Raw genomic sequence first — 23,380 nt, forward strand, 5'->3', positions numbered from 1 at the left:
TTTAGGCTATGGAGGTCTGTTATTCAGTTTACAGATAGTGTCTACAGTTTTAAGATGAGATAGCCATTCAATGAATTCACGAGTTTAAATAAAGTTCTAGATTTTGGATATTTTTAATTCTCGTTCATCCTAAGCTACAAACTCATTCCTTTGTTAAGGGACCGCAAAAAATTCCTCTGCGTCGGTAAAAAGATTCTGCTCGATTAGACCATCTTTTCCCCGTTTAACAACGCCTCCTTTTTCATGGGAACTGACCTCTTGGAGAGAAACACGCTTCGTCTAGCCTGGGATGGATTGAAATCCAAATTCCTCGTTTTAAAGGTACCTTTTTACTGGTATAACCTTTGAGAGAGGGAATTTGACACAAGTAGAAGATTTATCAGAGTCTGGAAGGGGAGCAATTCGCACCACGGTATAAAACCCTGTCCCGGATCTGCGTTAGATGAGTCTCCATCGGGTGAGCTCCCGGAGCTGGGCTCCGTTAGAGGAGTTGCCTGGTTTCCCTAGAGGTCTTCAGACGTTCTCCAAATTTTTGTAATGGCTATCCTTCTTTTTGTTTAAGTAAAACCATTGTTTACATTAAAGTCATCGCTTGTTGTATTCATTTGTGCTTGTTCAAATACAACCCGTGTGACACTATTTATTAGGGTGTTGGTAGTTACAGTATAATAATGCAATACAAAGTATTGTTTTTATTGGCTTTATCAATACTGAACATGAAATTAGAAACATCATACATAATCATATGACTTGCCTATTCATGTGATCGGTAGAACATAAGCAATGTTAGTGGTTATCTATAATGCTCATGTTTTTTCACAATGGCTGATCAACAGGTCATCACCAGGTTTTCATTTAAATTTGATTTAAAGAAACCACCAGAAATTGTAATACATTTTTTTCACCTTCCCAAAAAAACGTTGAAAAAGGGAAGACAATCTGAAGTTGATACTGATACAAGTTTATTTTAAAGATTAAATTGAGAGAATTTCAGTTTTACCTTAGCCAAAGTTTTAAAATTTACTTGTAGCTTTCACAAAGGATGTATAAATTCCATCTTGAACCTGTTTCCAGAAGAGCATGTCTCAACATACTATTGCGCAACTGAACAAGACATTTTCGCTTTCCAGCCTCATCAGCTTTCCTGCCGTTCTCTACCTTGGCAACTATCAGATACGGAGGGATCGCCGACTCTTTTCCAGGGTGAACCTCGAGAAATTTTTCCGTATTTCCCTTTTTTTCTATTTCCGTGATTTCCGTTAATACCCGTAATTTCTAGTTTTTCCAAAAGTACCGTAAATTTCCGCAATTCTTGTATTTTTTCTTACATTTTCCGTGTTTTCCGTATTTTTTCCGCGATTTCTACTATTATCCACTGGATAAACCAAGAGAAAATGGAATCAAATTAAAGAAAATGATGAAAAAATCGGCATAGGTGGGAAGAATAAGGTATAGTCGGGTTGTAATCGAGGCAATCGGATCAAAATCCTCGATCGATTAGATTTCACCATAAATATATTGATTGCAATCGGGGTTGCATCGCTGATTACCTTCCCCAATTGAGCCCCGAATGCCTCGCCCCAATAACCTGAAATATAAACTCCGATTGAAAAAAGTGCCCCGATTGCTCGTAGTTGATCTCTTTTGTTTATATCTTGTTGTTTAAGGATCTTGACCATGTATAACGCCAGATTTAGTCCATTCTTCCTCAAAAGAAAACGTCCCATTCTTGATTTTTCATAGCGCCATTTTCAAGTCTTTGTGTCGTCTGCTATATTTGTTATCTAGCGACTACAGAGTTGCCATATAGCTACATATCAAAAGAATGTTTCCAAATAATGGCATTTTGCCAGAGGCATAGCATGGTGTATTAGTATGGTGGAGCAACTTATTATTTAAGAGCCTATCTCGAATGAAGCCAGTTTCCGTACCAGGGGGAGGAGCTTAGTGCCTAAGGCAAAATTCTAAACAGCCAATTGCAGGCTCGTCGCCGTTTCTCTGCTGCCCCCTATGAACCAAAATACTAATTTCTTTTAAAATTTGAAATTTCGGTTAACGTTTGTTCGAAGAAGGCCATTTTATGTTGAAATGTGATGTAACCGTTTGATTTATGTGTAGTTTAAAAGTTATCCAAAAATGGTGAAACGGTGCTTTATTGAAAATTGTTATACTGGAAAAGACAAAGAAAATGGCCCAGCTATATTCTTTAGAATACCCAAACATCGTCTAGAGGAATGGAGAGGAATACTTCCAAAAATGGGACTTTTGGACTCGTCACACCTGAGCTGGCGTCATTTTGATGAAGAAGACATCATTAAGGGTAAATTTATTTTAGGAAAATTTTATCCACAACAACTATGGCGACTGAGAGATGGAGCTACACCAAAGCATCTGTTAGGTAACTATGTACATTATAATTGCTTCACTCTTCAGTATAACTCACTCGCAACATATTTTTTCAGGCCTCAAAAAACAACAGAACAACAGTCGCCCAGCATTGGAAGATTTGACTCAGAATGGTCCTGAAGTGAAGAAGAGAAGCAACAGTCGAGATGCAAAACAATTACGTCAATTTTGGGGACACCTATTTCCAGCCTTGTTCAAAATCAGGTCACTACTCTTCCCCACACAGAGTGTACGAAGAGTTCACAACCTATAACTGAATCGCTTTGCACAAATACTCTCTCAGGTATAACTTTATTAACAAGTTTGATTCATGGAGCCATTTAATTTAAGTCGAGGTTTTTCTTATTTGTTATTTTATAATAAGATTCTGGTTTCAGCCAAGTGAAGACCTTTGACGTCTTGCTGATGGATTCTGCTCCTGTGCCTATCACTACTGCCTGTTAAATATAAGGCATGGCTGAGTACAGGGCTATGACATGAATCGTCTATATGACGTATCGCCTAAATGGCGGAACTAATGAATAAAGTAAACTTACCCGTTGACAAGAACGTTGACACTTAAGTCAATATATAAAGCACAAAAAACTAACAGTTGATTGTACAAAGCTGTATTCAGTTCCCACACGAGGTGATGAGAGAGAACAGGTAATCTGAAAGAGCAGACGACCCAATTAATAAGTCTAAGAGGGGAGGGGACAGTAACAGCGTTGCCACATGAAATAAATTATCACATCACGCATCTGTAATTTCCAACACTCTCTCTCTGATGCGTCTTTCTTGTTGTGAAGCATTATTAATGTGGAATTTCAACGATGCCAAGCCTGCTACGAAGATCACTGAATCGCTGCATAGGGAGTGGCTTCGTTAAGATATCCGCCAATTGATCTGCTGACTTCATGTATTTCAGAGTGATCTCCTTTTTCTTCTGTTGCTCTCTTATGTAATGATAGTGGATGTCGACCATTTTGGTACTCTGCTGCTGGTGCTGATGAGACGTCAACTGAATTGCCGCCTGGTTGTCGCAGAAGATCTTGACTGGGGGCTTGCCCCATCCTGGAATGAGATCGGGGAGAATACGGCGAATCCAAACAGCATCTGAGGCTGTCTCACTGACTGCTATGTACTCTGACACAGTAGTGGATTTAGAAATGCACCTTTGTCGACGACTTTTCCACGCTATCGGTCCTCCATATAGAAGAAATACACTTCCCGTTGTGGACTTTCTGCTGTCAAGGCATCCCGCATGGTCCACGTCTGAGTAGGCAGATAGGGCAGGTTCTGTTGTTGACCCGTTGTAGCAAATACCGAAATGTTGAGTCCCCTTTAAATAGGAGATGATCCGACGAACAGCATTCCAATGGGTTTGGTCATGTTTTTCGGGGTAGCGTGACACCAATCTCACTGCAAAGGAGATGTCCGGTCTGGTCATTAGGGCTAAATAAAGAAGACTGCCTACGGCCTCTCTATAAGGAACTTCCGTGAGAAGACTTTGGCAGTTGATTGGCTTGATGAGGCGCACATTTGGATCAACTGGAACATCCTTAGGGGCACAAGATTCCTTGTTAAAGGTGCCTACGATCTTGGTGATATAGTTCTGCTGTTAAAGATAAATTTTCCGTGTCCCACGATCTCTGGTGACATCTATACCAACAAAACGGGTGACTGGATGAGCTCTTATCTTGAAGGTCTCGTCCATGGAAGTCAAGAGGGTGTCGATTGTCGACTGATGATTGCTGGCAATGATGGCGTCGTCAACCCAGATGGCCAAATAAGTGCGCTCTTCTGCCTTAAGGCGGATAAATAAACATGGATCGGCAATACTTGAATAAAAGCCTTGATCTTTTAGAAATCCAGTGAAAAGTTCTCCCCAGACGTGGGGCGCCTGTTTAAGACCATACAGACTTTTTTTTAGTCTGCACACATATCTCTCTTTACCAGGTAGAATAAAGCCCTCTGGTTGGTCCATATGAATTTCCTCTTCTAGACAAGGTTGTAGAAAAACATTTCTGACATCTGATTGATGCATTTCCACGTCTTGAGACGCGATTACTGAGTAGAAGGCTCTTAAAGTGTCGTGTGAGATTACGGCTGCATAGGTTTCATCGAAATCTATTCCAGGGCACTGGCTGAAACCTTTTGCTACAAGTCTTGCCTTGTACCTAGGTGGTGTTTCATTTCGAGCTGGCTTGACCTTGAAGATCCATCGGCACTTAACTGGTGTTCTGTGCAGTGGACAGGGAACAATCTCCCAGGTGTCGTTCTTCATTAAAGCATCATATTCCTCCTGAATGGGGCCTCTCCATTTGTCAGCCTCAAGACATGTTATGGCGTCGTTGTAGCATGAGGGCTCATAGAGCGCATCTAGACCAAATTTTGCCGGCCAGGCTTTCCACTCTCTTGTTGGAATTCTTCCTCTCAGGGAGCACCGAAGTGTAGGCTCCAGATTTGTAGTTGGCTCTCTCTGATCCATGTCCGGTACGGGATGATCCTGATCTTGCTCTCTCTGGTCTAAGTCCGGTTCTGTGGATTTTTCAGTAACAATGCCATCTTTTGGGGACTGAATGACTGGATCTTCGACTGTTGTTGGAGAATAAACAACTTCTTTCATTATATTAAGGGAAGCTGGCTCAATTAAGGATGAAGAGTTTTGATTTGGATCCATTGCAGCTTCAAGTGGTGTCTCCTTGGGCACATCAGCCAGACGATGATGTTCGTCAAACGTTGCGTCTCGACTGATTTTGATTACTCGTGACAGCGGCTCCCAGAAACGATAGGCCTTCTGCGTTGCACTATAGCCAACAAAGATACAGCGAATGCTCTTTTGATCAAGTTTGCGCCGTTCTGCTTTAGGAATATGCACGTAAGCAATAGACCCAAACACACGCAAATGAGAGAGGTTAGGACGTTTGTTGTGATAGGCTCCGAAGGAAGTAACCGGAAAAGAGGCCTTGCAGATAACACGATTTAAAGAGTACACTGTAAAGTTGGTCGCCTCAGCCCATAGATAGAGTGGGAGTCTACAGTCCTTGATGAGGTCGGTGGCTCCACTGACAACTTTCTTCTCACACGACTCAGACTGGACTGTGTTGTCATGAAGACAGCTGCGGGTACCTTCGGTAACGGTCCGAATTCCTTTTTCCGACACGCCATCTTGCTCTGGAGTGTGGGGTGCACTGGATTCATGGTGGATTCCTTTTCGTGTTAACCATTCTGCGAAGACGTTGCTTGCCCACTCTCCACCTCCATCTGTTCTCAACGTACGGACAAGATTGCCGGTTTCTCCTCTTATGACGTTGATGAGCTCCATAAACTTAGAAGCTGCCTCCGACTTGTATTTAAGAAAATAGATGAATCTCCATCCGCTATAATCGTCTATAAATAGAACGAAATACAACGCTCCATTTGGCGAAGCCCTCTCCATCGGGATGCAGAGGTCAGAGTGAACCAGCTGACCTGTGTATGTGGCTCGAATGCGACCCACTGAAAATTTCTGTCGTTGATTCTTTCCATATGTACATCCAGTGCAGGCTTCAGCTGGAACGACAGTGTTGGCAAGATCCAGTCCGTCTGCTGCTCCACTGGAGGCCATCTTGATTATGGTGTTGTAACTGACATGAGCAAGACGTCGATGCCATGTTGAAAGGCCTGGCGAGATGGACGAGGGAAGAGCTACGCTCTGTTCAGCTTCGATATTGTTACACTTGGGGGTGATGTGTAACACGAGTGTATTAGGACGTCCACACGGTAAGACGTCAAGTAAGAACATTCCATTCAAGAGACACTACACCGCCTATTTATGGTAGGTGAACAGCAAGGTTGAATCATCGAGTGCTTTCGCCCTTGCTGTCTCTACGAACAATCGAAATAACCCGTATGACTTATTACTGAGCAAGGTCGGTTGTACGAGTACATCCGCTTTTGCTTGTTTCTACAAAAGAAGAAGATACCCTTAACCATTTACTACAAAGCAAGGCCGAACGTTCGAGTGCATTCGCCCTTGCTTGTTTCCCCGAAGCGTTAGAGAAGGTGCAAGCGTCCTGTGATGCTACCGCAACATTCAGACAAAACAAGGTCGAATGCACTCGTACATTCGCCCTTGCCTGTTTCCAAGAAGGAGGTGAGTGTGGGGTGTGTCTCACGCGTATGTCACGTGATCTCCACGTGACAGATCCCCCCTCGTGAAGGCGGTCGCCCCCGACTGCTTGATAAATATAAAACCCCCAGAACGGTAACCCCCAAAAAGTATTAAAACCCTAAATCAGCAAACCCAACACACCAAAATAAAGAACAAAAAAAAATCCCGAAAACAAAAAATTCCAAACGAACACCCCAAAAGAAGCATTCAAAAAAAAAGGAAATGTCGTGTCAAACCTCCGCCACCTGTTCGAGGTGCGGTAGGAAGTGATCGTCTTGAACATCTAATTGTTCGTGGGCCCTCATACGGCCTCTCAGCCAAACAGTTTGGTAACTGAGATAAGTTGTTGCCACCACTAGTAATAGTAACATGATCAGAAGTTCAAACGGATATCTTGGCTCCGACAGCTGAAATTCTTCGGTCGTCTTCTTCATTAACTCTTGAATCTGGAATCCTGTCATTTCAGACGACGCACGAGCGCCGTCGTTTCGGCGCAGTAGGTCGCTGATGAAATTAATTGATGTGGCATTCGCCTTCGGGAGCTCAATGATGGCGACCGATTTGAACGTTGTTACATTAAACCCCACTGCGGCCAGCGTGGGTGCCACCAGAGGATCTAACGAGGCCTCCAATCGTCCGTCTAAACTGGCGGGGAAGACCCAGTCTTCCGTTCGAGCCGTACATCCAGGAGGGACATCAAAAATCCCAAACGGAAGCAGCAACAGTGATTGCGGGGGCCCTTGGCTGCTACCGATCGGACATGAGAACACCACCTCATGAGCTGTAACGGCTGAGAACACCCAGCGATTCTCTCCAAGATAAGCTACTTCGGATCCTTTCCATTCTTTAAATTGTTGTCTGCATTGCGTTAGCTTACGGTTGGCGTCATTGGTGAATAACGAAATCGCACAGGATTTCCGTGCTCCCCGTTTTCCTAAACCTGTATGAAAATTACAAATTAATCGTTCCAATTGTTTGCAACCCCGAACGTCGGCAGTCGTTCAAGTTCAATAAAAGTCTCCAAATCTGTGGAAACGGCCAGAAAATTCGGTAGGTCCCCGATCGCCACTCCATGGGTGCCATTGTCTGTTGCTCGTGGTAAACTGAAAATTTCAAACAGGGTATACTGCTGTGCGTGATCGTAGATCGGAATTTTGATAAAGAGACGAAAACGTCCCTCCACCGCTGCCACCGTCACCATGGCTTCACGATAGGTCACCCATAATTCTTCACTCGATACTGCCCAACCCAAGGGTAGTTGTCGATTAACTGCTTTCAACACCGAAGCCATTTGAGCAGGTGGAAATATCTGAGGCGCTAATCGGCCGTTTGCCAAGAGGGCCAACCCTTCGTCAAGAGCGTCTGCCAAGTCTCGAAGCCACTGCAGGCTCGCTTCCATCGACTCGAATGCTGTGTCTAGATTGATGAAAAAATCGAAATACTCGATCATGTAAGCTTGACGCTCTGCCATTCGTCCAAGCAAATTTTTGTAATTCTTTGTTAGTTCCGCCGTTTGCCCTTCCAACTCCTGGATCAGCTTGGTATTTGTCCGGATCTCCCAAAGTGATTCGTTCACTACAGTAGCCTGCTGGTCCATCAAATGGACTATTTCATTTTCCCGGTGTGTAAGGCCGGTGATCTTCTTATTCAATCCAGCGAGATCAGCCTGGGTGGCTACTCCGAACAGCCACTTTAACGCTGATCCGCCGCCATCGATCACCGCTCGACGTTGTTTGGAAGGAGAACCAATGGCGTCCCGAAAAGTTGCTAGTCGATGTTCGGATTGATTTAATTCACGTTCAAACCAATGCCACTTGACATCAAGTTTTTTGGCCGCTGATGCACCTTGTTGATTTCCTGTTTTACGGCATTTAACGGCCATGTCCGCGTACTCCTTCAGCCTCACTTTCAATGTTTGAACCACTGCCTCTGCCGGTCGTATATCGAGGTCTGTTATGACTGTCCAGAATGATTCTCCGAACGCGACACCCGGCTTTTCATTGAAAATCACGGTGTCTCGGACAAGCAACGCATCTACATTGACTGACCCGAGAAAGGCCAATACACAAATTGTGTAAGGCAGCAACAAAGCGAGGTAACGATTCGGTCGACCAGCTCGACGAGCCGGCTGCATCCTTGTGGGTAGGCGGGCCGGCCTGCTTGCTGTCTCTGGCTGACGAACTCCCCCAGATGACGGTACTGGATGGACGCTGTTGTCGGATAAAACTGCAGCCCTCTCACCGTGGTTTCCATTATCCGTACCCGTCTCCCGATGAATCCTCACAGGTGGTTGAGGGGCGTTTGGTAGAGGTGTCTCACGTGTCGCCTCTGTGGATTCCGTATTCAAATTTGGACCTCGTTCGACCAAGTCGTGAAAAAGTTTCATCTTTATGACGTGCACAATCTCCGATTTTCTTGATCCGGAACTTAACTTCACTTCGTAGTTCACGGGAGTTGTCTGTCGGATCACTTTGAACGGTCCTTGCCAGCGATGAAGCAATTTTTCTGCTCGTTTTACTTTTCGAAAGGGTTTGTACACCAGGACTTGGTCTCCAACTTGAAATTGAAGCTCTCTGTGTCGACTGTCATACTCTCGTCGCTGGTTGTCCTGGGCGACTCCCAATCGCGTGTGCACCAATGCTCGAGCCTTCGCCAATTCGGTCACAACCTGGGTTGCATAATCCGGAGCCGTTCCTGACGTAACCAGCCGAGGGTTGGCATCCGCACCTAATTCCAAATCAATAGGTAACATTGGTTCACGCCCGTAAAGCAAAAAAAATGGTGAATATCCCGTAGATTCCTGCCGCGCCGTGTTGTAAGCAAAACACACGTAAGGTAATGCCTCGTCCCAGTCTCTATGGTCCGCGCTGACATACATTGAGAGCATAGCCGCCAAGGTGTGATTCATTCGCTCAACCAATCCGTTTGCCTGTGGATGGTAACTTGACGTTGTCTTGTGGTTGGTTCCAAGATTCTTCATGACTTCTTGGGTAAGCTCAGCTATAAAACATTTCCCTTGATCCGAAATGATGGATTCCGGTGCTCCATGACGCAGCACAATTTGTTCAACGAAAAATGTTGCCACCATATCCGCCTTTCCGTTGGGCATGGCCCGTAGTTCCACCCACTTCGTTAAGTAGTCAACAGCAACGATGATCATCTTATTTCCGGTGTTGGACATAGGAAACGGACCTAAGAGGTCGATTCCCACCTTTTGAAATGGACGTGCCACCTGAATACACTGCAGGAAACCGGCTGGTCGTTTGTTCACTCCTTTTCGACCCTGGCAATTAGGACATGATTGCACATAATTTGTAACATCAATCGCCAAACGCTCCCAAAAGAATCGATTAGCAATTTTCGTTAGGGTGCGTCGAACTCCCATATGCCCTGATATCAAGTCGTCATGGTATGCCTTTACGACGCGTTCCCGAAAGGAACGTGGGACGCACAGGCGACGATACTGTTTACCGTTTTTAATGGTCTGTAAGCATAGTCGCCCATTGAATAGACAGAAGTTTTTTAACGTTGCACGACCTGCTTCCAACTGGTCCATCAGACGACGCCACCGCGGGACCCGACGCTGCTCCGCAACGAATTCTTCCTCCGGTCCAAAATCCACCGATCTGCCACTCCCCACAAGTCCAATGGCCACACAGCGATCTTCTTCTTGGTCTTCGGTCACGGGTAAAGGGCATCGCGAGAGGCAATCTGCGTTGTCATGGAGTTTTCCGCTTCTATACCGGATTTCGATGTCATACTCCTGTATCGACAAGCTCCAACGGGCTAGCCGTCCAGCGAGATCTCGTTTGGTTAACAACCAACACAGCGCCTGGTGGTCTGTAACTACCACGATCTTGCATCCCCATACATAACCTTTAAATTTTTTTAAGGCCCAAACCAAGGCCAGGCATTCTTTCTCGGTGATGCTGTAGTTTATTTCGGAGCTGCTTAACAGGCGGCTGGCATAGGCCAACGGATGTTCTTGCCCTTCCACTCGTTGTGCCAATACCGCACCAATGCCGTAGCCACAGGCATCGGGAATGATTTCCATTGGTAGGTCATAATTCGGATGAGCCAGGACTGGGGCTGCAAGCAGCGCTTGCTTCAGTGTGTTGAAGCTGGACTCCTGGTCAGGACCCCAATCAAACACTGCATCCTTTTTGGTTAACAAAATTAACGGGCGTGCAATTATAGAAAAATCTTTGATGTGTGGACGATAATAAGAGCACAGGCCAAGATAGCTCTGTACTTTCTTCACTTTAAGAGCCACCGTCTTTCCTTCGTTGCACGGTGGGAACTCCTTTACCGCTGCTAATTTGTCCGGGTCTGGACGAATACCATCCGCATCCACTACATGACCTAATACTTTCAAACTGGTTTCCGCAAAATGACATTTGGACACCTTCAACTTAAGGCCCGCTTTCTTTAAACTCTCCAATACCAACCTTAGTCGTTCGACATGGAGGTCGATTGTTGACGAGTACACTATAACATCATCCAAGTAGACGAGGCACGCTGTCCATCGAAGTCCGGCCAGTATAATATCCATGGACCGCTGGAATGAACTGGGACCGTTCGATAGGCCAAATGGGAGTACCTTGAACTGGTACAACCCATCAGCCGTAATGAAGGCAGTCTTGTGACGGTCCTCGTCTCTCACCGGAATCTGATGATATCCGGCTTGTAAGTCGAGGATGGAAAAAAATTCTGCTCCTTCCAATCGACTCAGCACATCCGCAATTCTTGGTAGAGGATAAACATCCCGTACCGTGACTGATTTCAGCTTTCTGTAATCGACACAGAACCTCCATGTTCCATCCTTCTTTCTGATTAGCACCACCGGTGCGGACCACGAGCTGTCCGAAATTTCGATAATTCCCGCCTCTTCCAAACTTTTTACTTGTTCGTTCACGATGGTTCTAGCCTTCCACGCGCTGGCATACGGGGCCTGATGGATTGGCGGGGAATCTCCCGTTTCAATGTTATGTTCGGATATGTTGCAGCGGCCTACTTCCGAAGCGTTTGCCGCAAAACATTCCAAATTTTCTTCTAGCAATTGGAACATTTTTTCACGTTTGTCTTTCGGAATGCCATGATTTACTTGTTTTTTGAGGTCGTCTATGAGTCTCCTCCGCTGATTCACTTCTTCCTTTGTTGGTGGTCTGGTCATTGGGGAGTTCTCTTCTTTTGTCGTTAGGCCACAGCTCAGCACTTCTCCGTCGTAGCCACTGATGACTCCCAATGTCGTCCCTTTTGGAATCCACACGCTAGTCGACGTTAAATTGGCCAACGGGGTGAAATCCACTTTGGCTGCCAGTAACGCGTGTCCCACCGACACTCCCTTGGTTTGTAGAAGTTTTCCTGATGGTTCGAAACAAAAGTTCTCCGCCTGTAAAGCTGGCGCTACTGTCATCACATTGGCCACTGAGAAAGAAGGGATTGTTACATCAGCGTTGGTAATCAATTTAACCGACCGTGTTTGGTGATCTGTCCGCTGCGATGTAATGGCTGCAAGAGGCTGATCTCCAAAAGTAATTGAGGCCTTCGGCTCTCGATAATCAATTTGTACTTTGCCATACTGTTTCAGGAAATCATTGCCCAAAATCAAATCAATTCCGTCCATCCCAAATACCACCGCTTCTCCAGTTGCTGTTCCCATTTTGTGGTTGACCGAAATGGTGGCTGCTCCCATCAACGTTGCTTGTTCTCCATTAGCCATCACCACCCGCGGTCCGTCCCATGGACGCAGCACGAACTGGGATGCACGTAGCAGCTCCGGTGATATAACTGTCAGTGCTGCCCCTGTGTCGACGACTGCCATTACTTGCCGTGTTCCACAAGTGACTTCTTCTCTGATCAGCTTGCTGAAATCTAGTCTAAGGATAGGTTGCTCCTTTATCTCCTCCTGTGTTGATGAATCTGCAGTCGTCTCGGCTAGCTGGGACACGATGTTGATTGGCGCGGGAGGACCCAACGGCCCTCTCTGTGGGCCAGGAGGACCTGAGTAGGATCGTTGTCGGAAACGAGCAGATTGCGGATTTTCCCAACAATTCCGGGCCATGTGCCCCGTTCCGTTACAACAGTAACATTTGAGTACTCCGTTATTGTTTCTGTAGATTCTCTCCGACTCTCCCCACGTAACTGTCTTCTCGTTTCCTGGTCTCTTCGGAGGTGGAGTTGCTTGAATCTTCAAACTTTCTACCGCACCTTGCAGTTCTTTAATTACTTTCCATAATTCCGTATCAGCCACAGTTGGAGCTGGTTTTGGAAGGGTCCGAATGAAATCAATTGGAACATCCGCCACTCTGGTTGCTGCCACCCCGAGCACCGCGTCCGGCCAGTTTCGTCTATTGGCCAAGAGCTTGGCATCAGTAAACCGTTTCGCCGCCTCTAAAAATTCTTCGCCTGTTTTGGGTTGTAACGGGTACAATTTTTCGACCAACGAGGGCCGTAATCCCCCAAAAAGATAGTCGACTTTGGTGGCTTCCGCCATTGTTGGATCCACCACCCTACAAAGATCAATAACATCGTAATAGTAGTTAGTTGTCGCTTCTTCGATACCTTGAACCCGGTTCCGCAAGCGTGTTTCCTGGAACAGCTTGTAGTTTTGTTGCTGAAATTCTTTCAAAAACAGTGTTCTGACTCCAGTTACTGCCGGAAGATAGCTGCGTTGAGGCCAACCCCCGGTCGTATGGGTAAATCACGCCACTCCGTCGGAAGTGTGGAGCACAGGTACCATTTTCTTGCCGCTCCATCCAGATACATGCTGAAATTCGCCCTTAGCTCCGTATCGCCCCATTGATTGTACGCTCCCGTTGACTCGTAACGCTCAAGCCAGTCGAAGGCGTCATCTTCCGGCGTTGCCTTAAAGACCTTGGGACTCAAAAACTTTATCTGAGGAGGCATAATGCCAGTACCTGAATCACTATCGGTATCTGCAAATAACTGCTCCTCGTCAGTGCTATCCCCGTTTTCCTCTTCTTCGCTTTCTTCGCTACTTTCGTGTGCGTCGTCAATACTCTTGTCTACGTTAGATTCTTCAAGATCTTTCGCAGTACTCTCCAACTCGTCGTCTTCACTTTTTTCGCTACCTTCTTTAACTGCCTCAATACTCTTGTCTACGTAAGATTCTTCAAGATCTTTCGCAGTACTCTCCAACCTTTTTTCAGCCTGGATTATCCGCTGCCCACTTCCCACTACGTCCTCTGTGCTGTCCGGCTCAACAGTTTTTCCTTCCAGATGCTGTTCCGGTACCGGGCGCGTAGATGGAGGCAAAGGGTGTAAACGTCTGCTCGGATCCCTTGGACAACTAGGCCAACGTCGATTCGATGACTTTCTCATTTACCTCCGGCAAAAAAAATGATTAATGTCTTTCTGCATTACAATACCTCAAAATCTTGTCACAGCAATAAACGATTTCCTTGAGAGAAAGCTAATAGAAACCAAATAGTCTTCCCCACTGTCAGCCGAAAACGTGGCTCCGTATCCAACAATTTAAGATTTGGCACAACCCGTTGGTTAAACCGCTTGTGGTAGAGCCCCTAAACGATTTTCGCCTCTGACAATGAATAATACTATAAGATAAACTTCCTTGCCTTGTCTCCTTAGTAATGCTGCATCTCCACCATTTGTTACACTTGGGGGTGATGTGTAACACGAGTGTATTAGGACGTCCACACGGTAAGACGTCAAGTAAGAACATTCCATTCAAGAGACACTACACCGCCTATTTATGGTAGGTGAACAGCAAGGTTGAATCATCGAGTGCTTTCGCCCTTGCTGTCTCTACGAACAATCGAAATAACCCGTATGACTTATTACTGAGCAAGGTCGGTTGTACGAGTACATCCGCCCTTGCTTGTTTCTACAAAAGAAGAAGATACCCTTAACCATTTACTACAAAGCAAGGCCGAACGTTCGAGTGCATTCGCCCTTGCTTGTTTCCCCGAAGCGTTAGAGAAGGTGCAAGCGTCCTGTGATGCTACCGCAACATTCAGACAAAACAAGGTCGAATGCACTCGTACATTCGCCCTTGCCTGTTTCCAAGAAGGAGGTGAGTGTGGGGTGTGTCTCACGCGTATGTCACGTGATCTCCACGTGACAATATTATGACGTGGATTGATAGCAAGGAGGTAGAGAGTCCGCCCAACTCTCTCCCCAAACATTTGACAGTTGCCATCTGAAGATGAAAAATGAACGTGGGTTCCGGTGAAGGTTGCACTCCATCCTAGATCCGTGGTAGCGGCGATCAAAAACAGGTTTGTTCCGAGGCCCAGAACGTAGAGAACTCCTTTAATTGTGGCTGATATTTTTGCCCCGTTGGTTGTGGTGATCCATATCTGGGCGTCTCCAGAGCCTTTTACTGCATAGCTCAAGGAACCTATTCCCTTGACGGCCCAAGATCCATCAGGCACATTGACAAAATTAGTCAACCACTCCTTCTGATCCGTCATGTGTTGAGTGGCGCTGGAGTCAGCAAACCAGTCACCGTTGGTTCTTGTATCAAAACGAGGAGTGGTCGATACCAGACTATAATTCTGGTTCTCCAGAGCGATGTCAACGACTGGGGTTATAATTGCTTTTTGCCCATGTTCCTTCTTAACTCGCTTGGCCATCTGCTCTCTCTCTCTATCGGTGCGGCCGTGGCGCTTCTTAGTATTGCAGTCAGCCGTGTTGTGACTTCCCGTAGAATTGCAGTAGGTGCATTGCTTGTTATGCTGGTTATCATCATGGCCGCCCTGACTGTTCTTATCGTATTGGTAACAATTATTGCCTCGTCCTCCTCTTCTGGAGTTGCCACGACTGTATGATTTACCAGCTGACGAGTGAGCATAAAGGGCACTCTTCTCGTTATGTCTCTGTGAGCCTTTGTCACGGTTTGGTTGATCATTTTCACCATAAAATGTAGTGGACTTTGAGGCATGGAGAGCTGTCTCTTGATTGCTTCCCCCTTTCGGGGTCCATCTGCCAATTTCTCTTTCTTCTTGCTGGAGAAGAGATGTTAGTGATACCATTGTCTGTCTGTCCATCGGGTTGTGTCGCCACGATGAAACGAAGTTTCGATAAGGGGCCGGAAGAGTGCAGATAATCTTCGTAATGAGCTCTCTCTCTTCTATACCTTTGTCAACTTCACTGAGATGGTGGGCAATTGCCTTGATGTCAGCAATATGCGTCTTCATATCATTACCCTCCTTGTACTGATATTGATAGAATCTGGCTTGAAGGTCATACAAATTGTCTGACGCTTGTTCAAGATGCTGTGCAGATAGTGCTTGCCACATCTTGTGTGCTGGCGTACAGTCTATGAGAATCCTTTGCTGTGATATCTCAATAGTAGACAAGATATAGCCTCTCGCTTTACAATCCTTTTGCTTCCAGCTAGCAATTGCATCTGCCCTGATAAGGCCACCAGCAGGATCCTGCATGTGAGGAGAAAATTCATGTTGTATAGTATATGGTGTCTATAGATAAACTATTTTTAGACTTGTATACCATTTCGGGCAGAAGTTCTTCTCCTTGGACTATGCCAATCAAATCATGCTGCTCGAGCAGGACCCAAAGTCCTAACTTCCACAGAGAAAAGTTTATCCCGTCGTATGAGGCAATATGTGCTGTTTCCTTTGAGCTGGACAAATTTTTTTTTCGGGTATATTGAAAGAAGCATCAGCGCTGGGCCCATAACCTGTTAAATATAAGGCATGACTGAGTACAGGGCTATGACATGAATCGTCTTTATTGTCGCGGGTGAAAAGGGATATTGGTTATCTCTTCGCAGAGATGAGTCATCCGCTCCTTGGACAAAGCTGCGATCGTGGTGAAGAAATTATCGGGAGAAGTCCGCTCCAAGAAAGATACGCAGATATGCAGTCCGGAAGGGGAGTAATTCGCGCGACGGTATAAAACGCTGCCCTGATTCTGCGTTAGATGAGTCTCCATCGGGTGAGCTCCCGGAGCTAGGCTCCGTAGGGGTAGTTCCCTGGAGTCTTCAAACGCTCTCCGAGTTTGGTATGGTCATCCCTTATTGTTATTAGTTAAAAGTGAATAATTGTCTAGAATTTAAGTCATCACTTGTTGTATTCGTGTATTCTTGTTCCAATACAACTCGTGTGACAATATGACGTATCGCCTAAATGGCGGAACTAATGAATAAAGTAAACTTACCCGTTGACAAGAACGTTGACACTTAAGTCAATATATAAAGCACAAAAAACTAACAGTTGATTGTACAAAGCTGTATTCAGTTCCCACACGAGGTGATGAGAGAGAACAGGTAATCTGAAAGAGCAGACGACCCAATTAATAAGTCTAAGAGGGGAGGGGACAGTAACAGCGTTGCCACATGAAATAAATTATCACATCACGCATCTGTAATTTCCAACACTGCCCTCCCTGGTATATAACAACCATTACAGTGATTTCATCTGTTGTTATAATTCATTTCCTTAAATTAGATCCTGGGTCCAGCCAAGTGACGACCTTTGATGACTCCCTTTTGGATTCTGCTCTTGTGCCTATCACTACTGCTCTCCATGGTATTTTTACACACTATACAGTTATTCGATCTCTTTGTTATAATTCATTTCTTTACATTAGATCCTGGGTCAAGCCAAGTGATGTTTGAAGACGATTTTCCGATCGATTCGTCCCTTGGCCTTGATGATCTCATAGGTATTATTACGTGCTTGTCATTCACTCAACAGTTATATTATTTAATTATTTTTGTATTCAGATACTGGATCCGGCCAAGAGCCGCTCGGTGACGTTTCACCAATTTATTCTCCTTTGTTGCCTGATATTGACGTTCCTAAAGGTAATAAAATTACATGTAAAGGAGCTTTTTAAATTTGTTTACCTATTATTCGTTAACATGCAGGTATTGATTCACAGCATTTTAAAGAAATAACATTGGCTGTTCAGCTACCATCTTCTGACTGGAACTGGGTCTATCATGAAAAATCAAAAACAGCTATATGCATCGGTATTGAAAACCTTCCAGACGGCAACATTGGTATTTCGAAGTCATTGCAAATTCAATCAACATCGAAAGCTTCTGTTCACGTTGGAGGCCAAAATGTAACTCTGCCTGGCTGTGATGGAAGATACGAAGGGTACGATGACATCAATCGCTACCTTCGCATTCTGAGCAATGTGAAAGCTTGCAAAGGATTTCTAAACGACGCAATGGGAAACGTCAACGTTACCGGAAGGTGCTCAATTACGAGAAATGGCCAAGTGTTGCGCTCAATCAGCTGCCGATATATAGCCTCACCTAATTCCAAGACTGATCTGTGTCGAGATTGCGCAAATTGCTTAAGGAATTTGAGGTAACGAGTCATGCAGTCAAAGAACATTGAAATTTCCAAGAGGAAGCTGAAGACTGCACTTCAAAAGATCAGACGCTTGAAATCAAGAGAAGTTGTACGTTCATAATTTAATTTAAAAGCATGTAAAGGCACGCAAGCATGTAAGGACGCGTTTTAAGGATGTAAATACAAAGTGATGTAAATCTCAATTTAACTTCTTTTTTTACAATTAAATTTCATATTTTTTGGTTCTTTCATAGAATTGTAATATAATACAAATCAACTCAGTCGAATAACAATCAAAATAGGCTATTATAGCTTTATAAGTACAAAAACAATGTGCAATCGGACTAAGAAAATTTTCAAACCTTCGAGAGCATTCAGGGGGAGGGGCTTATAGCTCATAGTTAACCCAACTGTCCACCAGGCAGCGCTGATCAGTGGCGATCACTGGCTTCAGCCGAGATAGCCGATTCCAAGGGCATGCACTCTTTTGGGCGAGTTACCAAAAGGACTCCAGGGTAAACGACTTTTGGTTGCAGGTTTCCGACACTTGGACATCTGGCACACGACGCCAGGACATCTGCCCATCGACTTCAGGACTAGTGGTTCCCGACATTTGGACACAACAACAAAATGTTGCTGAACCCAATTGTTGCAGTTTCTTTATTGACACAAGCTCGGGCACAAAGCTTACAACAAACATTCATACCAAATAATACAGAAGTTACTATTTACAACAGAATACACGAAGGGTAGCCAGTTTACACAAGGCTCCTTCTTAAGGACTTACGCGAGGCTAGCTAGCTTCAAGCAAAGCCACCTCTTAACGTCCTGTCGGACATCGGGCCAAATCCCGACTCCCCTCTCTAAGTTTCAGAGAGACTTACGGTCGACTCCAGATCGACCAGTCATCTAGGGGTGGTAATACAAATTATAGAGAAGGGGAAACATTTATAGTTATAAAATGCGACAATAGAGTGTAGTACTTGCAACACAATTAGCAGAATACTCGACCAGTACTCAGCGACGAAAAGAATTCCAGTTAAACGACGAGTGGACTCCCAGGCAATCGAAGTTCGAACTCCCGGGTAATAGACGTTTGGAATCTTTTTTTTTTTGTTTTTGTTTTTTTTTTTGATTGTTCTTTGCGACATAGGAACTCCTCATCCAGCGACAAAAAGACTCCCAATCCAGTGACGCACGGATTTGCTTATTTGTTGCAGCTGAAGGATCGTTAAGAACATAGGTATTTTTAATTGACTATGATTATTTTATAGATATTTGTGCTTACATTTATCGGCTGAATAACTTATTTATTTTTATTATAGAAGAAAAGTTTAATTACAATTATGTAAATATTGTACTCTGAAATGGAACGAACATGGGTAACCATGTTTGTTCCAGTCAGACTTCTTTCCCTTCTTGGATTCTACACCGAATTGTACTATACACGTGAGTGGCGATATGCACGTAATGCTACAGTTCACCACAAAGCCAAAGCAGAATGTCACAGGTGAGAAGAGGTTATCTTTTTTTGAATAAGATTAAGCATAATCCTAAAATTCATTTACGCAGACCTACAAAAGCCAAAGTGAAAGAAGTTTTCTGCAACCGAAATCCACTTGCACCCACAGTTGCAGGTCCACAGCAGCACAGGCAGTCAGACACACTGTACACAAACAGTTTGTAGTTCGAATTTTAATGTATTAAACAACATAAATACAAAATTCTTCGTTCACGGTTGGACAATTTTTCTGGGTAGATTCACATATGGCAATCACGATCAAACGTAAATTTAAACAGTGTTTGCTTACACTTCGTCAGGACATAAGGAAAAAAATAACTTAAAAAATAACACAAGGCTTTAAAAATAACACAGGCAAGGAAGCCCCTTAAACAACTACTTGCCCGAACCACGAACTCCAGGCCTTCGCTGGCCAGACATTCTTGTGATTTCATAAAATTCTGGACTAATTCGTAAACAACACTTTGGTTTTCGTTAAAGGACATGTCCAAAAAGTAAATAAAACAATGACACAATTATTGCAAGTGGCTCTAAACTCACGTAATTGTATTCAATTTTTTTACATTACAGTAATAAGAGAATCTATAATCTAGCCGATAAATCCAAGCTATAAATGTAAGATAAATATAAGCTAGACAATAATTACAATGAAATATGAAGACCAATCGAATTTAAAATACTTACCGAAAGAATAAGAGTCCAAACGTCGCTGGCCCGGGAGTTCACTTGTCGTAATCTCGTAAAGGACTTGCTGGGTTCAGCAACATTTCATTGTCGCGCCCAAACGTCGGGAACCAGTAGTCCTAACGTCGCTAGACAGATGTCTTCCTGTCGCGAACCGGTCGTCCAAGTGTCAAGTGCCAGAAGTCCAAGTGTCGGAAAACCTGGAGTCCTTTGGGCAACTAGCCCAAAAGTCCCTATCCCGATTCCAAGCAATAGTTCCTCCACCATACTAATACACCATGGTCATAGAACCCTGGTTGGTTCACTATGACATTCCAACCCTTGCAAAAAAGGGATACCTTGTGCAAGCCATATGGCAGTTTTTGCTCCGACGCTTGCACTGCCTCTACCGGGCTTGTTAGGCATTCGCCAATCACAATATCCCTTTGTAAAACAACTGGGCCAATTGCGAAGGATTTAACTTAGCCATCAAGTTTAAGATGAGTCTCTAACATAAACACAGAGAATTTTCTAAGTCTTTAAAGTGAAACCGCCAAACACACGACAAACAATCACAAATTGATATTGTTCAAATGTGTTTTAAATTTTTTTTTTCAAATACATTCGTAAAAAGAGCATACGGCACAGGTTTAAATTAGTTTGTAGCTTTATCTGTGAATTACAAACACTTAACAGGTACAGAAAATTGATGGAAAAGTGACTTATGTCACTTAACTTGTAGCAAACAAGGAAACTGGTAAGTTATGGAGACTTATCAACTGAACTAATCATTGAACAAAAAACTTGTAAAGTTATGAGAAAGTGATTTAGTGAGTGAACTGTAACGAACAAAGGAACTGGTAAACTGATGGAAAATTGATTCATGTCACTGAAGTGGTAACGAACAAAAAGCATTAAGCATGTTTTGATAATTTGGAATTGGAAACTTTTACAGCTTTTGACTGCGATAACATCAAATTCTTCAAGCGAACTGACTCGAAATGGTAACGGACGCCAACATATTCTCTTATTAGGTAAGGGAGATGGTGATCACGGTGTATATCACAGAACAGTTTTAATATTTGAGCTTTTGAAATTTTTGTGATGCATTCTTCACTGACCAATCGGATTGAAATGAGATTCAATTATTGACTCAACTACCCGGAAAGTTTGAAACATATTCACTGTCACGAAAATGAGGTTACCACGGGTTCTCAAGCCAGTGAAATAATCAAAATTAAAATCAGGTGGTAATTCTAATTCGTCGCATTGCACTGAAGGTTTACAATCAAGACATACTGTTACAGACGGTCGTGCTTTTAACATGTATCCACATACATCATATATAGCGATATCATTAATATAGTCGACTTTTTCTCGTTCTGGAAGTGAGTCTACGTATCTAGAAGTTAGTTCCTTCAGCAGAATATCTTCCATATACTTTTTAAGGTCAGCTGCAGCGATATCGGATTGCTTTGCTTTATGTTTAAGGCATTTTGAGATGGTCGCCAATACTACAATTTGCTCACTGCTATCGATGCTTGATCCTTTTACGATCGTATTCAGTCGAGCGAGCAAAGAGACATATCTCATTATTTGCAAGAAAGACGTCACCGTTGGGTGGCTATCAACTGATCGAACGATCCCGAATAATCTCTAAATGAAACACAAATGTTAGCCTTCATTAATGGTATCTACTATATGGTACTTTATAATTGTTACCTCTAGGGCATCCTGGTTGAATTTACCTGTGAGAACAAAGCCATAATTTTCGGAGAAGAGCTCTTCGGTAATTGCTATGGTGCTTTGGATCGAAGTTTTCCATCCACGGATGGTCGTCGTAGAAGCAAACATTTTTTCTCTGTTGTCCGATTGCAAATAAATCATTTCTGTTCTTTTCAGAACTACAAGCATCTCTTCGAGCTTTTTCTTTTTAGGTAACCAATTCAGAACAGTTATCCCTTCCTTACAGAATCTTGCATTCATTATGTCGATCACATCATTTAACAGGTTTGTTAAATATTCTGTATGCTCTGAACCTGATTGCAAATCAAAGCGATTAACAAATAAGAAGGAAAAAATTATTTATTACGTACCTTGGAACTTGTCCTTAATCCTTTCTTCTTGATAGTTTTTGGCTGGCAGGTTTCTGTATTCACAAATCGCGATGGCGTTTCGTTTTGAAAAAAGAGATGCAGCCAAACGCACACTCATCTTTTGAAAATTATTTGGATGAATATGGGCATCGGTAAGGCGGCACGCAAGCTTAAGTTGCTTACAGCTTTAGCTCTAACTATAGCTATACAGTTTTAGCTCTTTGGTGTTCATTCTCTGCTTGCTGGTTATGTTAAATTTCTTCGCTCGTATGTCGGATGATCTCTTGCGTTTCATCAAGTTATCTCGTAAGTTGCGACATTTGACACACTGCCGACCCTTGTGCGCTACAAGCTGACAATTCAACGATACCACATGGCCGTGTTTGTTTAGTCTATATGGCAATCGCGACGACGGGGAATTCGCCAAATCTATCAACGAACACTGAGTAATGGTTCCACAAGGACTTGTGTCAGAGAACACTGTAACCAATTGCGCGAGATGTTCGAAGAGAAATTGTGTGATAATCCGATCGGCGATACAAGATTTCCGTGGAAATGATACGACAGCGACTGATCTTCTTTGATCCTGACCGTCCTGATCAAGATTGATCCATCTGCTACGATCGATCGATAATTTGTAATATAGATCACTTTTTCCATTTTGCAAAATGACCAACACCATCCGGAAGGTACTTTTACACGTGCCGCAAATGACAGGTACGTTTCGTGATTCACTTTGAATGTCGATACTATGTCATCCAACTGCAAATATAAATGAAAACATCACTATTTTCAATTGATGAATAATTAAAAATAATATACCTTGGGAATCAAGTTTTGTGATGATGATGGAGATGACTGTGAGGATGATGATGGAGAGGATAACGGACAGATCTTTGACTCTTTTTTACTATCAATGGTAGTTGTTTGCTGTGATTGCTCAACAATCTCATGCTCAGTTTCGACGATTGTCTGATCTTCCATTACCTCGCCCAATCCTATTTGACAAGAACATTATATAGTATTAGACTTAGGATGTTTAGACTTATGTCAGCCGTGGTACTCACCCTTATTGTCTGTTAGCTGCTATTCATTATTGTTATCCTGAATATCAACAGACATTGCTGCGCATCTTTCTCCAACTATGAAAAAACAAATAAATTACATTGTGATACGTTAATAGTAGACAGTAGTTATTTTACCACTTTCAACAGATCCGTTTTTACTATTTCCATCTCCTGGACTG

General features: G+C 43.7%; 3 protein-coding genes across 3 annotated transcripts; 1 reads left to right on the forward strand and 2 right to left on the reverse strand.

The window, feature by feature from the left end:
• Positions 1-2,554: 2,554 nt before the first annotated feature.
• Positions 2,555-19,088, forward strand: LOC123467080. The gene is made up of 7 exons (XM_045167152.1): positions 2,555-2,838; positions 16,924-16,936; positions 16,996-17,076; positions 17,138-17,212; positions 17,274-17,354; positions 17,418-17,868; positions 19,007-19,088. Exons 1-7 carry the CDS (start codon positions 2,812-2,814, stop codon positions 19,086-19,088), a joined length of 810 nt encoding a protein of 269 aa, XP_045023087.1. The 5' UTR covers positions 2,555-2,811.
• Positions 19,089-21,151: 2,063 nt separating this feature from the next.
• LOC116916086 lies at positions 21,152-22,309 on the reverse strand. Its single transcript, XM_045167153.1, has 3 exons — positions 22,135-22,309; positions 21,761-22,077; positions 21,152-21,694 (listed from the first exon to the last, which is right to left on the reverse strand). The coding sequence occupies exons 1-3, from the start codon at positions 22,250-22,252 to the stop codon at positions 21,152-21,154; spliced, it is 978 nt and encodes a 325-aa protein (XP_045023088.1). The 5' UTR covers positions 22,253-22,309.
• An 89-nt stretch (positions 22,310-22,398) lies between these two features.
• LOC123467084 lies at positions 22,399-23,133 on the reverse strand. The gene is made up of 2 exons (XM_045167156.1): positions 22,957-23,133; positions 22,399-22,896 (listed from the first exon to the last, which is right to left on the reverse strand). The coding sequence occupies exons 1-2, from the start codon at positions 23,116-23,118 to the stop codon at positions 22,567-22,569; spliced, it is 492 nt and encodes a 163-aa protein (XP_045023091.1). The 5' UTR covers positions 23,119-23,133; the 3' UTR covers positions 22,399-22,566.
• Between the last annotated feature and the right edge of the window lie 247 nt (positions 23,134-23,380).

This window comes from Daphnia magna, unplaced genomic scaffold (genome assembly GCF_020631705.1).
Source record: "Daphnia magna isolate NIES unplaced genomic scaffold, ASM2063170v1.1 Dm_contigs143, whole genome shotgun sequence".
In the NCBI taxonomy this organism is placed as follows: domain Eukaryota; kingdom Metazoa; phylum Arthropoda; class Branchiopoda; order Diplostraca; family Daphniidae; genus Daphnia; species Daphnia magna.

Coding starts and splice junctions, on each gene's coding strand:
- LOC123467080 (XM_045167152.1), top strand. CDS start 2,812: ATGGATTCTGCTCCTGTGCCTATCACT. Junction 17,077..17,137: donor TATCACTACTGCTCTCCATG/GTATTTTTACAC, acceptor TCTTTACATTAG/ATCCTGGGTCAAGCCAAGTG. Junction 17,355..17,417: donor TGATATTGACGTTCCTAAAG/GTAATAAAATTA, acceptor GTTAACATGCAG/GTATTGATTCACAGCATTTT.
- LOC116916086 (XM_045167153.1), bottom strand. CDS start 22,252: ATGAGTGTGCGTTTGGCTGCATCTCTTTTTTCAAAACGAAACGCCATC. Junction 22,078..22,134: donor GATTAAGGACAAGTTCCAAG/GTACGTAATAAA, acceptor ATTTGCAATCAG/GTTCAGAGCATACAGAATAT. Junction 21,695..21,760: donor TCAACCAGGATGCCCTAGAG/GTAACAATTATA, acceptor TGTTTCATTTAG/AGATTATTCGGGATCGTTCG.
- LOC123467084 (XM_045167156.1), bottom strand. CDS start 23,118: ATGGAAGATCAGACAATCGTCGAAACTGAGCATGAGATTGTTGAGCAA. Junction 22,897..22,956: donor CACAAAACTTGATTCCCAAG/GTATATTATTTT, acceptor TTATATTTGCAG/TTGGATGACATAGTATCGAC.